Consider the following 22,407-nt stretch of genomic DNA (forward strand, 5'->3'; position numbering starts at 1 on the left):
CACGCGAACCTATGCAGCTGCTCACTTTGTAGATGCTTTTGCTGATGATGATGATTAAATATGCCTGGGTGCTTTGTAATGGGTGGGCCTTTAAAACAACCGCTCGTTGCGCAAATCACATGTTTTGACGCCTGGCACAATTGTATGCTTCTGCCACGCAATATTACATGCGTTAAGGAGACTCCTCCCACTACATGACATTCATACAGTGTTTTTTTTTTCGAAGCAGTTTCAAGCAATAGCGTAGCTCTGCGGTAGAACACCTGCTTGCCACCCAGAAGGCCTGGGTTTGATTCTCACTCGAACCTAAGATATTTATTATCTATTTTATTTGCATCTTTCTAGATTTTTTGCTCACGGACAAGCTGATTTTTTGCTCACAACCAATGACACCGACAGTGACACCGACACTGGAACTTCTGCGAAACGAGCACTTTAACGCTATCACAGTAAAATGGTGCAACTTGCCTCAGCCATGATGGTGGACCAGCCTTCGCTGGCATCGGTTGAGACAACAAGACCCTGGCGCTTGCTTAGTGAGCTCAGCACCGATCCCTGGAACTCGTCAGGTATCATCACCTCGACGCTCATGATTGGCTCCAACAGGTACCAGCTGCCGTACTGGTACACTGCACACACATACAAGCCACACACACACCTCATGACGAGGCAGCAGTGCAGCTGCCTGTCGGACAAAACAGAATACCAAATATGCACTAGCTTTCATGCAAACGTATCTTTGGTAAGCTTGATTGGTCACAATAGGACAACAGAACTATCTGTGGCATAGTTTCCTTACAAAGGAGTCATTGTGTAGTGTAACAGTAAATTTGTCAAGCATGTGACCGTGCTTTGAAAATTTTTTACAAGACCAGAAATCAAAGCACAGAGCTAACACTTGGACGAAAGGACTTGTTTTCATTAGTAATGACAAGTGCTATAGTGCAAGCTGGCAACTGTTCTTCCTCCACAGCTTTCTTCGCCATGACCTACCAAGTAGCCCTGCAACAATCCCTCTTTACAAATGCCTCCAGCTTGCTCTGTACTTCTCTCTTGTCTAGACAACAACAGCATATCAGGCCTGAAGGGCATAGGGAGGCCTTGTGAGAAGAAAATGGCGTATGCATGTAACACTTGTAAAGTAGATACCTATGCGCTGTTCATAATTCCCACTTATTCGCTATTTCTGCACTCTTATTGTCTACTGCATGTGAACTGCTGCTGTTCCCATATTTCTCATTAAAACACCAATACGTCACCTGACCTTGTTAGGGCCCTTTTAATTAAATATAACACCGAATAATACAACTAGTCTTTTGTCAACACGTGGTTCAGGCATCAGTCCACAAGGATTATTTGACTCACCTTGTTTAATGGCACCTTGAGCTGCCAGGAAGAAGGAAATGTCGTTTGAGTCCACCATGTGATTGTCACCTGCACGTGTCACCATGCAAATTGTGAAACCCTGACGTGCAAACATCGGCTACTCTAAAGGAGCAGTGACATAAAATTTGAAGCTCGAGATGTGGCCTTCACTCGATAGCTTGGTATGCAAAAGCTTTTGGAGCAAAGTATGAATTGCGTCCCTTGCGCAGAAGTTAGTTTATTTCGAGAGCAAACAGCGTACGAAAGCTCAACGGTGCGTTCAGCACCCTGTGACATCGACAGTGTTATGACGTGTTCAGCCAGCCCCCAGGCCACACCCCAGGTGCTGTGTGACGATGCACTAGTAACGATAACGTCAACGATCTCAGTGTTGTCATCGTGGTGCTGACTAACAGCGACGCCTCGCAGCGGCTTCACTTCGATTGTCTTGGTTGGTTGGCCAAGTCCTGCGTCTTTGCCGCGCCGTTTCTTATGATTTGTCGTGTGCTTGTCAGCGTGTGATAACTGGGAGTGACAATCTCAACTGCATTACGTGCCAGCATGTCATGAAACAGTTGTGCGCTACTTACATCAGCGGCGTTTCAAGTACTGTAAGAAGGAATGTCTTTGTCACGGACAGCTGCGAAGTTGGTTTATAAAAGCTTCCAGGTATACGACTGCGCATGCAATTTGCGTCTCTCCCCGCGTCTCCGCACTGCATTGAGCGTTGGCCTTACCAACACCTCCTCAGGCACTGGCCTTGCGTTGGCCTTACACACCCAAAAAATGTGCTGTTCTTTGGAACTTGATGGTGACATTGGTGAAACACGCCAGTATGGACTCCTGACTGGGGACGAGACGTGCGGAGCGTCGACAGCGTGTGTTTGTGCGTTTGTGTGTTGGGGGGGGGGGGATGAAAGAAGGCGAGCCCGGCGTAACGAAAAAATCAGCAGACGCGAATGGTGTTCTGAGCAGTGCGGACGTATTTCACCTTTACAGGGGTGAGACGGCTGAAATCGATTTGGGAGCAGTTTTGGGAGCAGCAAAATTTCAATTTAGGAGCAGGAGAACCTTGTTTGGGAGCAGTTAGCGGCATTTATTATGTCGTTTTTGGAGCTTGAAAAAACAAATTTGTAGTAACTTGGAGGAACAAGCACATATTTTAATCGGCTTAGAATACACATAACATTCAAAGAGCTTTTGGAGAAAGCTTTTTTTAACAGATTATTGCCAAGTATGAACTACACTACCTTTTTACAAACCACGCAATTTATATAACCCTGGTAACAACATATGAAATAGATAAAAAAAGTTTTTCCAGGTAGGTTCACTTTACATTTGAAAATAAGAAAAGAAAAAACATCACACTTCTCAAATAATAAAAAAAAGTCACAGTTTCACCGCAAGGGCGAAGCAATGAATGCGATAGCAACAAATTGTAGTGTTACACGAAGTAAGGCTGGCAGCTAACTGTTTTGTATCCGATCTCGCGTAACTATAAAACGATGGTGTAAGAAAATACGGCCGCTCCAGGGGAGCCATGTTCTCCGCATAGTCACTTCGCTTTGAGAGCACAGCACGTAGAAGCGTATACGAGCCGCCCGCCCCGCTGTGATGGCTTTCGAGATAGCGCGCCAGTGATCGCGACCGCGCAAAGTTCAAAGTAGCTCCTCGCGCGACACTCCCCCCCCCGCGCGTCTTCGTGTCTTTTAAGGCTTGTTAAAAACGGGCGGGGAGTTTCCTGTCTGCTTCGACGGCAGGCCTTCCGAGCGGGGTGATGTTATCGCATGCAGCCTCCGAGCGACGGCAATGGGCCGGCTCGTTTGCTTCGGCCGCGTACGTCGCCTCTGCTCGCGTGCTTTTACCCGCTGTAGAACATACAATTCGCGGGGGGATCTTATCAATTTGGACTTCATATCCGAAGGACATGACGGCGACGGCAAGAACCCGTCGAGACTGTCCATATAATTGCTATCGCAATAAAAACTGATTGCATAGCAGTACGTCTTTGAACGGTCAATGAATGATTCCGACTAGCACGCGATTGCAGCGACGCCTTCGCGCGTAATATCGGGAAAGAACAAAAGCGGTATGGCCACCGACGAACGCGCCAGTATGACCACCCCCATAGGCGTGCGCACGAAGGGCAGGGGGGGGGGGCAAAGTCGATACCGCCCATACTTTGACTTAATCGGAAGGAGGGGCGCTGCGATTAATATTTGCCCTCCCTGAAGGGCGAACCCTCAGGAAGCTTTCGAATAGCGTACGCAAAGCTTTGCGTTGGCTTTTCGCACAACTGCGCATACGTCGTACGCTAACCGCTTGCGGGCTCCCGTTAAGTGACGGAAATAGCGGGCCGCAAACGCTAACGCTAACTCAGCATACGCTATTCGAAAACTGCCTAAAATAAAGCGCCTTCAGCTATCTGCTCGGCTGCGCGGGTGGCGTAGCGTGAAGTGTACCGCACGCTTTTAATAGGTGATAACAAAAGCGCGCTGCGCCACCGTTCGCTGCCACCTCGTGAGGGACCGCCTTCAAAAATTCGTCGCGAGCGCCGAGAAACCTTACCCCTTGGACACTACACATATTTACAACCGCTCAGAGGCGATTATCATAGCACTATGGAAGCCTCTATTACAAAGGCACATAGAAGGACACGCTTGGGCGCGTTAACGTGTTCTGCGAACATATCCCTGGCGCTGCTTCTAAAGTTACGTTTTCCCACGCTGAAAGTGACGCGGGCTTGAAAATTCTTGATTGTGGGGCCGTTTCGGCGCAGTTCGGCGCAATTTTTGCAATTTTTATGCTTTTGGAGCAGCTTGGCGCAGGAAAACGGAATCGTATCAAAAATGCGCAATATGCGCAGCTGTCTCACCCCTGCCTTTAATAAATCATTGAATAAATCATTTGTTGTTGTTATGTGTGTGTTACGCCTGTCCTGTCCAAAACGTTTCTTCCTGATCTATGTTCTTCCCAGCCAGCATGGCCCAAGTGTGTCCCCAGCTGCCTACTCGTCGCTGCTCGGACTGGTGTCGACTTCAGACTCACTTCTTTAAAGAGGATCGAAGCGAGAATGATTCGTGATGTCGTGAGCCGCAGCGATTTCCAATGCCTCAGCATGTTCTTCATCATTTGAAGACACTGATGACGGCGACGACGACTGTGGTGGTGAAGAAGACATAACTACACGTGCGTGCCTAGCAGACGAAATGACAGCTGAAACTCGCGTCACCGGTTTGTGTGGCCACGCGATCACATGGGGCCCTTTAGGGGCGTGCCCGCAAGGGTGAACGCGCGGCAGCGCTGCCGACGCTACAAAGTGGCGGGCTTTGCACCCGTTTTGAACCGCGCTCGTTACTGGTCATACTAATCAATATTACAGATATTTATTCATCGCCAAGTGGCATTATCAGTGGTAAATCGGTACTAGGGGGTCGATAACTACACGCGGATGCAAAAATGCGACATGTGTAAAGTTGGTGTCACTGGTCCTTTAAAGCTGCCCGTTGTGGTTTCAGACAGGGTTCGTGAGCTTTCCTTGCTGCCCTGATCACCAACTAACAGCACTGAAAAACCCCACTTTCACTATTTTTACTAGTTACAAATATATGAACAAAAAATTACTAGGGGAGCTAACAATACTTGGTGCCCTACATTTAATATAGCCAATGGTTGCAGCAGTTGGTTTAGCTATACAAATCATAGCCTCTCCACCACCATCATAAAAGCAGCCCACAGAATTTCCCTGCACCATCCCTGCCGACATCTTGCACATTCGCGGGCACACAGCGACAAGCATCCAGTGTTGTATTGTTATTCACCCTTTCAGGAACACTGAATGAATACTGCCACATACCCTTAGTTATTTTATGGCGAATCAGGGCAGGCTTTGCAGGCAAAGGGCTGCGGAACTGAAATCATGTTTATTTTCAGCACACACATGTTGCAAGGTTGCAGTTTAAAAACACAAGGAAAAAAACTTTTTTTTTTTTGCCAGGCAGCCATCTGAGTGGGTTTGCCCCCTTCCCCTCCCCACCAATCTGCCAGCTAAAAAGTTATGTCTCTCTCTCCTTCTTTCTCTTTCAATCAACTTTTGGTGTTGAACATTCTTAACCAACTCACAAATATCCACATCAAGGCAGACGCCGAACACTGTTATAATAGCTGCTGCTAGTTTCTTCAAACTTTCTTTTTGCCTGTCTTTCTTGGTTCTGTCTAAACCCACTTGAGGTCAGAACTACCATGTCTGCCTTCAGATAGGAAGCGACAAAGGGAGGGGTGGCAGGTTCCGACGTCGTGCTTGGGGCCGCATAATACTGCCCCGCGAACTGCAGGTTGCCGACCCCTGGCCTAGACCACGTGACAATATTCGGTACTTCTGGCTGTGCTGTCAGCATTATAAAGAATAAAGCTGCAGTTGTGCATGGATATACAGTAGAACCTCGATTATACAACCTTTTTCCATAAAGTTTTGAGATTGATTTATTTTCTTCTCTAGAAATGATTCCCCGGAACAAATCTTGGTGAGTATGTGTAGCACCATTTTTTTGGGCTAATTTGAGCTATTTATGTTAATTGCTGCGGCAGCCGCTAGATGGCACTACATGTGGTAAAATAAGTTGTCACTGATAATGATGATTACAGTGAAACCTCGGTGACACGATCACAGCTCATACGAATTTCGGGGTGATACGAATTTTTGGTTCGTCCCGGCCAAGGCCCATTGGCCTGCAGTGTAATGAAGTATGGTTGTTACGAACCGATTTTCACCTAGCGACGTTTGATAAGAATGTACGCTACTGCCCAAGTACGACGAGGTGCTGTCCGCGCTGTCGCGGAAGATGCGCCAAGCACGTGCGAGCGCGGGAACGCGAGCGTGAGCATACGCGCCGCACCGCCAAATCCTCAGAATCACGATGTAAGAAAAACACTTTTCTTACAGTCAGAATCAACCTTCGGAGACGCGTCACGGCCTCCGAGATTGTGTGCACGACTCCTTGAGGCTATTATGTGCCTCCGTGTGCCTTCGCGTTTAGGTTACAGTAAAGTTCCTGTAAGCTTTAGGTAGCAGAGTTGTGCATCTGTCTTCCAAACGCTGCTAGCAACCATGCATTGCGGAGAAGCTGACACTCGGGCTAATTTTTGTATTTCTCGACGCCGCCGCTGCAGCGAACTGGATTAACACTGGTCATCGACAGCCAATGCTTAGTGCCGGTGTTCGACACACCAGACATGTTAATCGGCGACATGGTAGGCATGTCGCCTGCAAAAACGGAGTGCGACTTCACCGCATAGCTGTGGTTGCTAGCCAGACCTATGCGCAACTCTGCTACCTAAAGGTAGCATATACAGTAACTCTAGGTTACAGAAGCGCCACGCTTTTTTTTCTAACGCGTCGACGCGGGCTGCTGTCGTTGTGCTGTGTTTACACGTGCCTGCCTCGTGCATCAGACGTCCTATGAAATTTGGACGAGGACCGAAAGAAGGCGAGGACGGTCTTGGCGACGGAGTCAGGCCGTACAACGTCAATATGCGCGACCGTTGAGGTCGCACTTGTGCGGGCATGGCCGTAAATCTCCCAAAAAGCATCTCCAACACCTCTGCGATAACAAAATCATAACACAGGACCGTGGTTCTGTAATTATGTGGACTTGATCCATCGCGAACAAACCGCTTCTTTTGTTACTTTCGCTGCGGTGCTCCGGTGTCATGCAAAAAGCATACTAAAATTTGGAAGGGGCTACTGCTGCCGCGGGTCACAACGCCCCTGGTTCATTAATTAAATACGCGCGTACGGGCCGTATATTTACGAGTGCTGGTACGATTTCCGACACCTGAAAACTTAACTGACAATCATTCAGTGATCTTCCTGACGTTGCTGCGGCCATGAAAAACAATATATGAAAATGTACGCCAGCTTTCTTTTGTCGCATGCTAATTTTCCATGCTTTCTAGTGATACGAATTTCGGATGATACGAATTACTTGGGTGGTCCCGTGAGATTCGTATCACCGAGGTTTCACTGTAATGGGTTTTTGTTGTGCAAGGGCCAGGGTAGGCCAAAGAGCGCCATGTCTTTAGGTTTGGTGTTAGTGTTGACCACTGCTTTCTTTTTTTTTACGATGGGGTGTAACATGGCTGTATAGAGGCCCTAAAATCACGCGCTATATCAGAGTGTAAAATATATATACAGTAGAACCCCGCTGATACGTTTTTGAAGGGACCGTAGGAAATAAACGTAAGAGACGGGAAACTTAAGAGCCGAAAAACAGGAAAAACGGCAAAATATTTAGTGGTACAAAATTTTATTTCAATTCTTACGAGCAGCACGAAAATTGGCGCGCTCAGCTGCGATCTAGTCGATGGATAGAAACGCGGAGCTTAGGACGGCCTTATACACAGAAATGTAATCAACGTATGTGATTTTTTTAACACCAACAGCTGTAGGTATGAAAGAACTAAGCACACGCAATCACGACCGGCGCGGCGAGTCCGACCGCGAACCGCACGCACGACCATGCGAGCTCCAACCAGCTCGAACTCCTCCCGTTCTCCGACAAATAACGATGATGATGAGTCTACGCCAACGCGATGGCAGAAGTGAATGCCAATCTCGAAAGCCTTGCTTTCGCAAGCAATTACGTCATACACGCCATGTTTGTGCAATGCAAATCTCAGAGGCTATGCTTTCGTCAATAGTAAATGCCAATCTCGAAGGCCTTGCTTTCGCGAGCAGTTACGTCATAGACGCCATCTTTGCAATTTGAATCTCGAAGGCCATGCTTTTGTTTGCATCAATTGAAAGATTCTGTTGCTTGCGCCTCTCATGCGGCTAATATTACAGTCAAACGAGGCCAAGCTGCGTGAAAATGCACCATGGCCGCTCTCTTTGGTAGTCACTCGGTCGGCTCCGGGCGCACTTCGCGACGTATCATACGGGAACGGTCCCACAGTTACGACGTAACAGCGGGGTTCCCAATACATTGTATCCTATGGGAGCTATGCCGGGACCGGCGGAAAACGACGTAACAGCCGGGAAAACGCAGCAGTGAGGAACGTAACAGCGGGGTTCTACTGTACAGTCAAACCTCGTTAATACGTACCCGCTTTAAGCGTACTAACGGTTAAAACGTAGTTGCGACGAATCCCCGACCGAGTCTCATAGAGCCCAATGCATTCGCTGACCGCTTAAGCCGTAGTACTTCGCCCTACGCCTACCGGTTAGTGCGTACCCTGCGTACCGCGATAACGTTTTGTGCCATAAAATTTTACTGCGCCGCTGAACTTCCCGACGCCACAATGTGCCGCCAGAGGTTTTCCGTCTTTTCGAGAAGTGCGTAGATCGGTCGATCACTGATTCCGACTTCCGCGCGATTGCGGCGATGCCTTTGCGGGTAAGCGGGAAAGAACGAAGGTGAGGCGGCGGCCACCGACGAACGCGCCAGCATGACTTATCGCCGACAACCTTATCACAATAAGTATCTTCAGATATCTGCTCGGGCACGCGTGCGGCGCAGCACCACTTTAAGCCTACTGCACGCTTTTAATAGGCGACAACCTGAACGCGCTGGGCCGCCGATCGCTGCCGCCTCGTTGCGCGGGGCCGTGTTCAAGGCGCGCGCCGCTTTGTAGAAAAGAAAGCAGCTCGCTGTTGCGGAGTTGAGCGTTGCTGGTCGCGGGCGACGAGAAACCTCTGCATTGACGCTATCACGTCAAACGCACACGTACGGTACAGCAAGCGTAGCGCTGTTGTAACCATACTGCACGCTTTTATTGGGCGACCACCCAAACGCGCTGCCGTTCGCTGCCAGGACCGCTACAGCGTCGCGGAGTGCGCATCGCTTGCAGGAAGTTCGTCATCGCCATGTTAACCGAACAAGCTACTCGCCGCATCTGTGCACGGTCTGGAGCGAAGTGGGTACGAAGAACACTCCCACGACAAGTGCGCGCGTGCGGTACAGCAAGCGGCCCGGCAGTGACGGCGTGAGCCGAGAAGGCGACGCGCTGCACGCAACTAGCCAGGAGACTATCGGCTCCACGCAGCCGTACCGCGTTTCACTGGAACTGCGTCAGTTTTCGTTTATGAGCAGATCGCGGTACAGACGCACGCACATATATCGCGGAAAGCCGACACTGTCCGTTCTGTCGCTATGTTGGTCACTGCGTATACCGGACCCTGTAATAGTTCCGAAATGCTGCTTGGCGTCGCCACCGCGCGCTATCGGCACTATCGGACGGTCGTGCGAGAGTACCAGAATCTTTTCTCCACTTTGGCAAAAAGAAAGAAAAGGCTTTGCAATGGGTACTTTAGGCAATATTTGCTGTGGCACTGTATTTATTTCTTTGCTGGCGGCGATGGCGTACGCGAGGAGATGCAAATCTTTACTTGGTGGTTAATGCGTACTACCGTTTAGTGCGTAGTTACGCGGCGTTCCCGGCAGGTACGCATTAACGAGGTTCCACAATGGCAGTGACACGTGTAATGATCTATGGGTGTTGAATGAATGATGAGTGATGATGGTTTCAGCAAGTGAAAAAATGTAATGAGCACAGCTGCCTCTCAACGCCTTTAAGTCCAAAGGCCGCGAGACAGGTGCTTCCTTGATACAACTGCCACAGCAGCCACCTCCGTTGTGAGGTCGCGCTACGGATTGCCAGGGAATATAATGTGAAAATTATCCATGTCTTTTAAAAATCCAAAAAGTGACTCGTACTTAAAGAGAGGTTCACTGCCTATAAACATAGCAGGATGGAGTGGAATTTGATGTCAATATAATAATGGAAAATGCTTTCTTCTCTTATCGACTAGTTCCGGACATTGCAGCAGGATATGAAGCACAGTAAGAGTCTCGCCACATTTATCACACAAGGGTGGGTCACTACAGGACAAATCCGAAGTCTGAAGAGTGTTACTTCTGTATGGCGTTCTTGAGATACCGCTGGCCAGTTACCAAGGTGCGGCTTGATGAGATGTAGTTTATTTTGTGTTTCCCTATCCCATTGGCGCTGCCAGTAAGCCCTGAGCTTGTTTCTTATGAAGGGCTTCAGGTCCATTGCAGGGACAGTCATTACTGGGTTGACAGCGCTTGTGTGGATGGATGCGGCAAGTTGGTCAGACATCCCATTTCCTTCGATCTCATGGTGCCGTGGCACCCAGCATACTACGACATGCTGTTTCAATGTGTAAATGGTGCATAGAAGCGAGTACAGAGATGCAATAACAGGATTTTTTTAGCTTTTTGAGAGCTTTTTAAGCTGTTAAGACACTTAAGGAATCTGTATACAACAGCTTTTTGTATTTTTAGTAGGCTTGTGCGAATATTCGAGCACATCGGATATTCGAACGAATAATACAGTATTCGAATTCGCTTCGATTCGAATTTAAATTATTGAAAATTTCGAAGTATTCGAAATGAACGAATAGGTGTATATTGGTCCATTTATAACCCCCCTGTAAAGGTGGTTTCACTGCGGTAGAGGGGTGCTATACCGTGAATACACCTTTCCACGGAAAATCCGCACTGTCCGCTTGTAACCCCTTCTGTAAAGGTAGTTTCACTGCAGTGGAGAGGTGCTATACCGTGAATACACGTTTCCAGGAAAAATCCGCACTGCCGCGAAGCCCCACTTTAAGGTTAAATGAACATATTCCCTCACATCGATTCATCATTTTTTAAATTTAAAAACTTGTTATACCGGCTTATATGCTCCAAGTATAGTAAATTTTAAAACGTAACATATTTTACAGGTTATCATTTGCATTCTACTGAAAGCCAAATCCTGCTACTATTAAAAGTTGCTTCCACTTCCTTTGAACCAAAAAGAATGACATTTGCACATGCCTTGTTACAATTTAAAAAAAACGTTGTGCTGGTTGGTTGGGTCATGACAAATATGCTCATTTTTCTTTATAATATGTGATATATACTATTCGAATTCGATTCGAAATTATTCGACCAAAATCACTATTCGCTTCGAATTCGCTTCGAACCTAAAATTTACTATTCGCACAAGCCTAATTTTTAGTTACTTAATGTGTTCAACGGCCGCCAATATCGCGTAAGCCTCTGCTGTGAAAATGCTTGTACAAGGGTGCAGGACTCCGGCATCCGAGAAAGATGGGCCGACTGCTGCGTAAGACACGCCAGCATGAGACTTCGATGCATCTGTGAAAAACTCAGTACAAGAGTATTTGTGTTGTCGTTTTAGAAAATACATCTGTATATCTGCCACAGGCGCATGTTTTGCAATATCAACGAAAGACGCGTTTCACTGTATAAGCTGCCATTGCCATGGAGGAAGCTGCTTAGTGGGAGTCATCAGTTGGTGTTCAAGGAGCGGCACACCTATCTCCTCTGCCAAAGCTCTCACATGCAATGAGTACAGCTCTCTTACTCGAGGACGATTATGAAAGAGGGTACAGCTGGACAAATCATTTGCAGTAGAGTATGCGGGATGCTCCTCGTTTGAGTTCACTTTAAAAAAATACACAAAGAATAAGTATGATCTCTGTAAATGCAGGGACCACTTGTCTGATTCCACGCATAGGCTCTCTTCTGTTCTAAAGGAAAGAACAGAAGAAGAAAAATTGTTTGTGGGGCTCGTTTATTTGTTAGACAGAACATAATGAATCCAACAGACAATTAATACAAGAAAAGCATGGAGGATATTATGTGTTAGCTTCAGCTGTAGCATTACATGGACTCCATGCCGGATGAGATCCCCAGTCGGTGTATCCTTGCTGACAATACAGTCGAACCCACTTATAACGATCCCACATATAACGATCTATCGGTTATAACGACCATGTTTGGGTGCACTTACGATTTTCCTATGCTAACCATTGAAGCTGCGTCCAGATATAGCGAACATTTTTCAAAGCCTCCTACTTTTACAACGAACACTTCAGTCACGGTCGCGGTAAAAATATGGCGCATACGAGGCGAAAAAAAGTTAAAACATGCCTTCTAAAGCGTGACAGGGGCGCGCGCTCGCGCGTGCCCCGCTCCAGTTTACTTGCGACTAAGATATCCAGATCGGCGAGCACCGCACGCAGATTTCGGACGCTGTGAGCGATGTCGCTCACTTTCCAGGCGTTTCTTCAGTGGTAGAATGGCAGTGCGGAAAAAAAGAATAGTAGGCAGCATGAAGCCTTGCGGTCAGCTTTCACACAGTAACCTTTCCTGACGCCGTTCTCTGCAGCTACGACGTCCGCCTACGATGAACCAAACAATGCCTTGGAACGCAAGAAGGAATAAATGCAAGAAGTGATAACCGCGATAACTTTCCATCGCAAAAAGGTTCACTGCGTCCCTAAACTCGTCGACGCCACAATGTGCCGCAAAAGGTCGTCCTTCTTTTCGGTAACGGCAGAGACCGGTCGATCGGTGATTACGATTTCCGCGCGATTGCGGCGATGCCTTCGCAGATAAGCATCAGAAAAGAGCGAAGGCGAGGTGGCGGCCGTCGATGAACGTGCCATTATGCCTTATAGCCGACAACCTTATCACAGTCATCTGTAGATATCTGCTCGGCTGGGCGTGTGGCGTACGCCGTACACTGTGCGGATTGACGGCGGTAGCGAGCGCGCCATGCTGCCGTTCGCAAGTTCGCCGCCGCCGCGTTGTGCGAGACCGCTTTAAAGTGCGCGTCGCTTTGTAGAAACGAAATTAGCTCGCTGTTGTTGAGCGGCGCGGGCACCGAGAAACGTCGATGCACTGACAGCGAGCGTATACTGCGTGTTTGACTAGGTGACAACTCAAGTGCGCCGCGCATCGTCGTGCAGGGCCGCGAGAGCATCGCGGAGACGTAAAGTGCGCGTTGCTTGGAAAATGCTTGTTTTCGCCGCGTTGAACGAAGAGGCTAGTCGCCGCACCCGTGCACGGTCCGGAGTTAAGCAAGCACGAAGAACGTACAAACGCGCGCATACGGCATACAGCAAGCGGCCCGGCAGTGACTCCGCGACCCGAGTAGGCGACGCGCTGCACGCAACTAGCCAGGGATGATCGGCTCCACGTCGCGGTACCGTGCTTCGGTGAAACGGTGTCAGCTCATTGAAAAGGCAATTAATTCACTCGTGAGCACGCAGCGGGCGTCGCTTCACGACGCGAAAAGGCTTAGCTTGTCACCGAAGGGGTTGTTAGCACTTTAATAAAAGTGCACAAAGAAAAAAAAACGGCTTGGCCGCTAAGTGCACGTTTTTAAGGGCGAGTCCATATACAACGAATTACTGATATAACGACCACTTTTCGCGACACTTTCGAGTTCGTTATAAACGGGTTCGACTGTAGTAGGAAATTAATTAACGGGGTACTGACCCAAAAATTTTGGTCTGGAGTTTTTTTGCAGCAATATGTTGCTGAGGCATTGCTAGTCATGGCACAGCACATTGCTCGCTGCAGCTTGTGACAGATAATTAATTACAGTCTGTTGATTACTGACCAGTCTCAGTTTCAATTCGGGAGAGCTTGGAGAACGACAAGCCCCCGAGCGCAACTAACGCCATCTAGAACGTACACAGAGAACTGTGATGCACTTCCGCGCTGCCTGCATCATCCGCTCACATTCTTTCACCTGCCGCATGTGCTGCACATTGTCGTTGCCATTATCGTCATCATCTGGTGCCATTGACATTGTTGAGGCTTCCACACTTTCCACACGTTTGCCATGGGCACAAACTCGTGAGCAGCCATTGAATAGAGGTCAGCAGGCACAAGCGCAACAAAAGGGCACTGGTGACTATGACATTATCATTGCTAGCTGCACCAACTCAGAGCCCAGATGCAGTGGTGACGTCGTGGAAGTTGAGGGTCACCTTCAGGTCACCTCAGATGATGTCAATGTCGCGAGGTGTGGCATATAGTGCAGGATTGCACAAGGAAACGTCAACGTTCATATAAATTACCCTCCAAGCTATATTTGCTGTTGAGATTTGGTAGATGATGTACACATGTACATGGGAACCGATCCCACAGGCTATCTTGGCCGTGAAATTTTGTGTCGGTACCCCTTTAAATTGGATGAAAAAACACCTTTGCCATTCTTCTATTTAACTCTGTTAAGTCATTCTTTGTTTTTTAGCCATGATAATTTTACATGTATGTGTGTGTAAGCAGTGTGCTCCCACTTACCATCAACAAGCCGGAATCGGACTCCAGCAATCTTGTGACCAGTCAGGCACCCTTTCTCGCACATTGCTCGGAAACCCTGCACCGGTCAAACAGGTGAGCGCGTTCATGCCTACAACGTGGAGTGGTGAGGTGACGGTGACTGACCTTTGTCCTTCATTCCACACTTTGCGCTATCACAAAAGACCAAGACTACGAAGTTCCTGCCACAGCATAATTTTGCACGATTCCCAACGAATGCACCTAGAAGTCATGCACACAACACATGCTCGTAACGTGATGCAACAAATGACGCAAGAATGATTTATCGTGCAATGACCACTTATGCACGGCTACATGAAAAAATAAAAGAACAAAACTATTTTCAATACAGCATATTATAGACCATTGGTTCTTCAGCATTTGTCAGAAAATTTTGGTGTACCATAAAATCGCCTGCTTGTTACACAACGTCCGAAATTTGTGAAATCTCGCGGCGTTAAAATGACGTGTGCACACTAAACAGTGCATTGATATGCTGAACAATACCTAATAAACTTTTTTTGGAATAGCCGGACAGTGTCTCCTCAACGTAATTCAAGAAGGATGCCCTCCGATTACATTGGCAGCGGCTACTTATAGCAGCTGGCGAGATGGATTCATATGAGTCTAATAAATGCTTTCGATTGTAGTACAACGATGTTGAGCTGCTTCTGCGTGCGTACAACCCTTTGAACTGATCCTTGCTGAGAGAGGGAGAGACAGGCGCGTGTGTGCTTCTTTGCCATCAGAGTTGTATTTTACGCTTTACAAGTCAATTCAAGAGGAATCGAGACCAACTGGCCCGGCTATTAATTCAGTCTCCTTTGTCCAGAAAACCGTGGACCTTGATCATCTCCCTGGTCCGGTAGATAAAGTTGCTGGGCAAGCTTGAAAGCTGGGCTTCCCAATGTGCTCGAATCCACTGCTTCATTCGTCACCTTGTTGCAAGCCACCACGTTCGCTGCAAGCTAAGCAAGGCTAAGCAGGTTGATCGGAGACTAAAGCAGAAACCTTTTTCAGCACTTCCAGGTCGGCCAAACGAAAACACTCAACACTTCTGCACAGTCATCGGCCCACACCAGCTCGGACATAGAGCAGCGGTGATGCTATTTCTTTTCGATGAAAGAAAATTTAATTTCCTAAATCAGGTTTGATAGGTCCATAAAATGTTTGCCGGTTCCCACCTGTATTTTCGTCATCGATGATTTAAATTTCAAGCCAGGCAGAGTAGAATAAGAGGATAACAGAGTGATTTAACGTTTAGAGCCCCTGCTCAGTGTAGCCTGCTTTGCAATGCTGGAGCGAAAGGCACGAAAGCGTCGCATAAGCAGCCTGCACCGCAGAGAGCTTACAGTGCGTGGTCCTGAGACACTGAGGACAATCTACACGGCTAATGCGTACGTAGGACAAATTTCCTTATATAATTACACGAGTGCTGTGCTGAAGGAAAATTTCACCTCAGTTGTTGATTTCACAGAGTGCAGCTGACGGTGATCACCCTTTTTTCAGTGGGGGGGCTAGAGGATGACAGAGTGATTTAAGGGGGGACGCGGCTTTCGTATCGCGCAAAATGGCAAAAAAATCGATTTTTTGAAAATCACATTTTCAGTTTCTGTAGCCCTTTTTCTATCTAATTCCAAAATATCTTCACTGAAAACCACCTAGAAGTGCTTTAAAAAATTAGTTGCGCGGGCTAAGGTGTCGAAAATTATTGTGGAGATCGCAAAAAAACAGTGCTTTTCAAAAAATTCTTGCTCCGCAACGGTACAACCGGGCGCCGCCATTTTGAGCCCGTCGTAAAGGGCATTTCTTCCTTTTCAAATTCCCCGCCTCAGCTGGCTCCTCCCTTTAAAAACAAGCGCACAAAAAGCAAATCTGCGAAGGTCGTTTCGAGGCCTCCGATTGGCCGCGTCCGCCATGTTGCTCCAGCACGCCTCGCCATTGGTCCGATGCTCGCTTCGAGAGGACAGTCGTCTGCTGCTTACGCGTCGCTATGTTACCTGATGTTACGACTGTCGAAAATCGCGCTACTTAGTGACGCGTTCGCTCTCGTTCTGTGTACACGGGTCGACGATAATTTAGAATATGATTACCCTGTAGTTTGACAGCTGCAAGCGGAAGCGCCGTCATCAGTGTACGATAGACGGTAGCGTGCCGCGCTCGTCGCGAACATCGCAGATGCGCGTCTCGGGTAGTTCAGCTTGTCAGTACTTCGTCCTTGCTTCGTCCTCCGTGACGAACTTCGCGGGACTACTCTTTGTACTCGCGATCGAACATGACGTGCTTTGAAACATCGGGCACCGCGGCCACGCACACCGCGACCGAGCTTACTGCTCGGAGTCGTGGCTAGGCCTAACTCCGCTTACGGCGCTGGTTTACGAGACGAATCCGAACTTTGCGGGCACGGACATCGCGCTAGCGGACAAGCCGCACTGTGCTTCGTCGCAAGCAACAAATCGCATCGTCCGCTCGCTACTCGAAAGTGCGGATGGGCACTTTACGCATCGGCAGCGGGCTCCCGGTCAAGCTCGTCGCGCATTGACCGCTCCGAGCAGCGGCTAGCAATTTCGCGCGTCGGCGCCGCAAAATGAGAGACCAAGCACGTTACGCGCGCCGACTTTTCGTCGCCGCGGCTGAGCACTGCGTATTGTCGCCGAATGCTGCCAGCCAGCATATAGTGCGCGACTTCCCGGACCCCGCGGCCGAGTACATCGGCATGAAAGAAGGCGCTGGTGACGCAATTTAGGCACGCTTGGATTCGTGCTTGGTATCGCCGCTAGCTCTGATGCATCTTCTAAAATAGCGAAAGCCTCGCAAATTACCGTTTCCGCGACCGAGTGGATGATGAAACGCATCACAGGCGAGGTTTGCAAATGAGCGTGGCGTGTGTGAAGCAGGGAGTTGAATTTATATCTGACCAACTCGCGTTATTGAATAAACTGCTCATATATTTCATCCCAGAAATGTTTGCAATAAGTGTGCCAATTTTCATGAAAACCTACGAAGGAATAAGAAAGTTGGTACTGAATGCCACGACCCCCACCTTAATTTTATTCAGAAGCTCACCGGAAAGAATGACCTCCGACACACATCCAATGTTTGTGATGGAGACAGTGACACTTTTCTGACTCTTTCTGAAGAAAAAATATACGGATTTATTCCATTGGCTAAAGAAGACTGTATAAATCATGTCAAAAAGAGGATGGGTACAGCTCTGCCAACACCTGTATCAAGAAGCAAAAAAGATCAACCACTTGGAGGATGGGCCGGCCTGACTCAAGACCTGATTAATTTAAAAGACTGACTGGTTATGGTATGGCTATCCGTGACAACGTTGACATTGATGACATGCAAAAGGCCATAATGGCAACGTTCTATCATGTCACCTCGAGAGATGAAGAGCCACGCCATGAATTCTGCCCACTTGGGTCCCTGAGCTGGTGCAAGTACCGTGCTGCAGAAGCTGAAGGCAGGGCTCCACCACCACACACGTATAAATTGGCAGCACTGCATTGCTGCCAGTCTACTAAAACCTGACCACCCTCAGTTGCTCGGCTGTTGCCAAAACAAAAAAAAAAAGTCAAAATGCGGCCGAGAGCCTTCATTCGGTAGTTTGGTCAATTCTACCAGAAGAGCTAAACGCTTCACTGATTGCCGCCGAAACAGCTGTCAATGAGGCAGTCTGCAAGTATAATACTGGCACTCTCCATGCTTATAGAGAGTTTTGTGCATCACTTGGCCCGAAGCCTGGAAAGCACGCCACTCAAAGAGCTGCAGAGAAGGATGCCATACGAGAAAAAAGGGCATCAAAAGTGCACCAAAACAAGCACCAAATGCTCAAGAGACCTCACATCACTAAGGACACCAAAAACTATGATCCTGGTGCATTCCAGATCACTGGACGCAAGGTTAAACTTCGAGAGCCGTTTTCTCAAAAGTGCCTTTTTGCCTGCCTGCCAAGTTTGCGCAGCCATTTTCTTCGTAACCGTTTGGCCTATTTTGGCTCCGTTTCTTTTGTCATGTTTCTTAGACTACAATGCATGTCGTGACATTCTTTCTTTCTCACTTTGACGCTTTGTAATTTTATGAAGTGACTACTCGTTCACCCCAAGAGTGTGCCCGATTTGAAGGTATCAAAAAGAATCGCAATGCAAGAATATTGTGTTGCAAAAAAAATAAAGCAAGAATGTCATGACACTCAGCGTGCATTTAGCTATGCAACAAATATTCACCTAGCCTTCTAGTCCTTTTTTTAAACTCTCCAGGCACTGCGCAAAGTGCAAAGGAACGCAAGAAGTAAAAATTTAATTGAATAAAAAGTTCTGAAGATATCACTCTGAAACTTTTTTGGAAGCAGCAGGGAGACATGCTGAATATTTGTACCAATTTTCATCAACATCTGTTAAGTTATAAGAAAGTTGGTTTTCCAAAGCCACGTCCCCCCTTAACGCAGGCATAGGCGTATCTACAGGGGGGGGGGCAAGGGGGGCTAGAACCCCCCTTGCCCCCCCGGTAGATACACCTATGCCTGCAGGGAACCCAGCCGATAGTTCCTAGTTGCATGCAGCACATTGCCTACCAAGCTCATGCTGTCACTGCCAGAGCACTTGCTGTACCAAACTCGCTGTCAGTGTGTTCACCATGCCCACTCCGTTTTTGACTGCACACGGGTGTGGACATAGTGAGCTCTCATTCCTGAGAGCAACAAGGCTGTGTGGCGCACTTGGCCGTCTCGTACAAAGAGGCAGCGATGAATGGCGGCACGAAAGGTTTGGGTTGTTGCATCTTAAAAGTGCACTATAGGTGTTAAGATATGCATTACGCTTACGACTTCACCAAGCCACATGCGCAACCAAGCAGTTAGCTGAAAATATGGTCATCATAATAGATCTGTAAGCAATTAAATCGTACTGGCACATTCACCGCCTGCTGCCTTCATGCCTCTGTGCATTTCCGGTGCTTATCCAAGCGCATCACCACACTGTGACGTGACAGTCGCCCTTCATTCTTGGTATGCTGCACCCCTTAACACCTTAGCATCGCAGGAAAGCCGGCGTTAGAATTCACGACAGTTATACTCAGCAACAACTTTTCTTGGCAGTACTGAGGAAGCTACAGAACCCAAAAAATAGTACTGAAGTTTACTGATATTCTTCTCATTTGCCTTGCAGAAATAAGTACTGCTTTATTTACTATGCGACTCAAACAGTTGTGGGAAGTCGTAAGTAAAATACAGTTATTGTTCACTTTGCAAGAATGCCTTCATTTTCTTTCCATTCCTTAGACAGCACCACCTTTTCAGCACGCCCGTTTTCCAAAGTAAACATAGTATCCATGACGTGGTGGGTCGGTGTGGCCGCAAACACCCTGCTTAGTTCTCCATGAAAAATATACTCGTAATATAGAAAAACAGACTCGTGAACTTGCACTAAAATATACACTGAGCAATCGAAGTGTCTCCCCCATTCACATTTTTAGTGTTTTTCTCAATGCGTTAATGGTGCGAGCGAGCAAAACCGAAATCAGCCGCAAGCTGCTGTACTACTTGCGGAGCAACACGAATATGTGGAAGACCTGCCTCCGTAGCCTTCGCTCCACTGCCAAGATAAGCCGTCGTTGAGTATACAAATGGATCAACTCGCTAAAGCATAGGTTCAAGCCCGCGAGATTATCGACGCAGCAGTGGAAGGGGCTTAATGCAGTTTTGGAGTTTTGAATTTGAACAGAAAGTTAAAAAATCAGACGCCGAAGAGGTTCAGCGTCCGAAATTTTAGATGTCTTATACATTGACCCTATGGGGCTTGTGGCGGTGCCGTGAGAGTGTCTGAATTTTCAAGCACATCCGAAAAATCGGCAGTTAACTGTATTGTAATTCGTAATATTTAGAGTAAGCCTTGACCAATCTTATATGTGTTTTTGGCAATTAATATTTTGCATTACCATGTAGAATGAACGCCTGGAAGGCGTGTTTGTTCTGTTTTCAGCATAACAGTTTGTGTCGGGAAATCTACAGTAACCTACACAAAGTGGTCATTTTCCCCGTGGTTCGCAGTGGCTGCACTGCTATCAAGGCGCCACCACACTCGTAGCCGAAAATCATTCACGCACCTTTTCGATGGCAGGAATATACTGCTTGGGAACGTTGGTGCCAATAGTGTCATCCTGGAACAGCACCTCTGTGTTCTTCTCAGGAGGAAGAGGCTGCACCAAGAAACAACACACGTGCAGAAGTTACTCCAATGGTCGAGGGGACAGCACTTGAGCCCATAAATATTCTGATGTGCAAGGGCATCATCAAATCAAGATTTACTTGCTGCGAATGTGAAGAAACAGAAAGTGAGTCAGACAAATTTAATTTAATTTATCCAGTGCCCCTAAAGGATACACAGCACTCACAGGTTGAAACATGACAATTTAGGGCTAAGTCACAGATGCACTTTCATTTTCACCATCTTCAGTTCATGTCATACCAGCTCAAACACTTACGTCATGGCTAACATTACCTTTAGCGGCCAGACTCGCAGTGACATGATGCGGTTATCTTCAGCAGTTGCGTATGCCAGTCGTCACACTAGAATTCTTTATGTCGCGTGTCAATCTGAGCACTGTAGACAATACATGATCAGCTGAGGGTTGTAACGATACATTTCAGAAGGATTAACACTTGGGGATCCCTTTAAATGGTTGAGTTTTACATGTAAATGGCGGTGCAAGCACTTTGCTCACTGAATTTTTTTATTTTTTAAAAGCGAAGCTGTTTAAGCCAGCCGTAATGTCGACCCTACCACAAAACTATCATCACCATGAACGGGTATGTGACACAGAATTTGGACAAATCCAAGTACTCATCGCTACAGCGGTGAGTAGCTGGCCGTAGTGTAGTGCAGCAAGGGGGTCGGAAAGGAAAGTGAGCATGAGGAGGAGAGATGTGACGGTGAGAAGGAGGAGAGAGAGCAAAGCATAGCACAGCAAAAATTAGAAAGAGAGACAAAGAACATCAATGAATGAGAGAGACAGAAGCAGAGAGAGAGAAAAAAAGATAGAAAGAAGGAGAAAGAGAAAAATTCTTGCCGAAAAAAAAAAAGTTCTTCACGAGGCAGGATTCGAACCCATGTGCCCTCGATCCGAAGGCAAGCATCCTAAGCACTCAGCTATCGAGGCACGCTAGCAGAGCAAGCAGTACAGCTACGACACTTCTCCAAGGAAGGCAGATGAAATAATTTTTGAAAATGACAGCTAATTGATGGATGAGTGAATCTTTATTCTCAACTTTAAAAACATTGAATCCAACACGCATCTTTTTTCCGATAAATCGAGTACGAAGATTTCCTGCGTGTAAAAACGAAACTGAAACCACATTGGCAACAGCCAGAAGAGTCAAATAGTACATTGTCATGGGCATCACACATAATGGCGATGGAGCACATTTGGCGCAAGTTCACGCTGGGTGCTTTTGTGTGCGACTAAGCCGTGTGTATTTGTTCCCTTGTGAAGTGATGTTAATGTGAACGCCCACGTCAAGGGAAATAGAAGATAGCTGCGCCACATTCTTTTTGCGTACTCGAGGCCTGTGACTGCGAGTGCCACAAACAAAGGGAGGATACCTTCAGTTGCATGTTGATCAGGAGAAGTTTCCACAGGCCAAAAACGTGAAAATACCCGAATCTTGAAGATAAGCTTGTCGACTATCTGAAGCTATACCGTGTAGATCGAGCTTGTCTAGGTAATGGCTGTGGGATACGCACACGATCGAGGCATATCCAAAAGCCATCTTAAAGCCAGGAAAACTGGATCACAGAAGCACATGAACTGGCAAGAGAATAAATTTTCTATTCTAAGAAGGTGTGCTGAATCTGACCCACTCTATTTTTTTCTGATTGTGAACCTATGGGCA

General features: G+C 47.4%; 1 protein-coding gene across 1 annotated transcript in view; it reads right to left on the reverse strand.

Moving 5' to 3' along the window:
• The window catches only part of LOC119386558 (elongation factor G, mitochondrial), a 111,556-nt gene that overhangs the window by 6,202 nt on the left and 82,947 nt on the right, over nt 1–22,407 (reverse strand). The window contains exons 15-18 of the mRNA XM_037653840.1: nt 20,622–20,714; nt 14,496–14,571; nt 1,366–1,434; nt 469–629 (exon numbers count right to left, since the gene is read on the reverse strand). Coding sequence (XP_037509768.1) covers nt 469–629; nt 1,366–1,434; nt 14,496–14,571; nt 20,622–20,714 — 399 coding nt within the window. The remainder of the gene's footprint in view (nt 1–468; nt 630–1,365; nt 1,435–14,495; nt 14,572–20,621; nt 20,715–22,407) is intronic.

This window comes from Rhipicephalus sanguineus, chromosome 3 (genome assembly GCF_013339695.2).
Source record: "Rhipicephalus sanguineus isolate Rsan-2018 chromosome 3, BIME_Rsan_1.4, whole genome shotgun sequence".
NCBI lineage: Eukaryota > Metazoa > Arthropoda > Arachnida > Ixodida > Ixodidae > Rhipicephalus > Rhipicephalus sanguineus.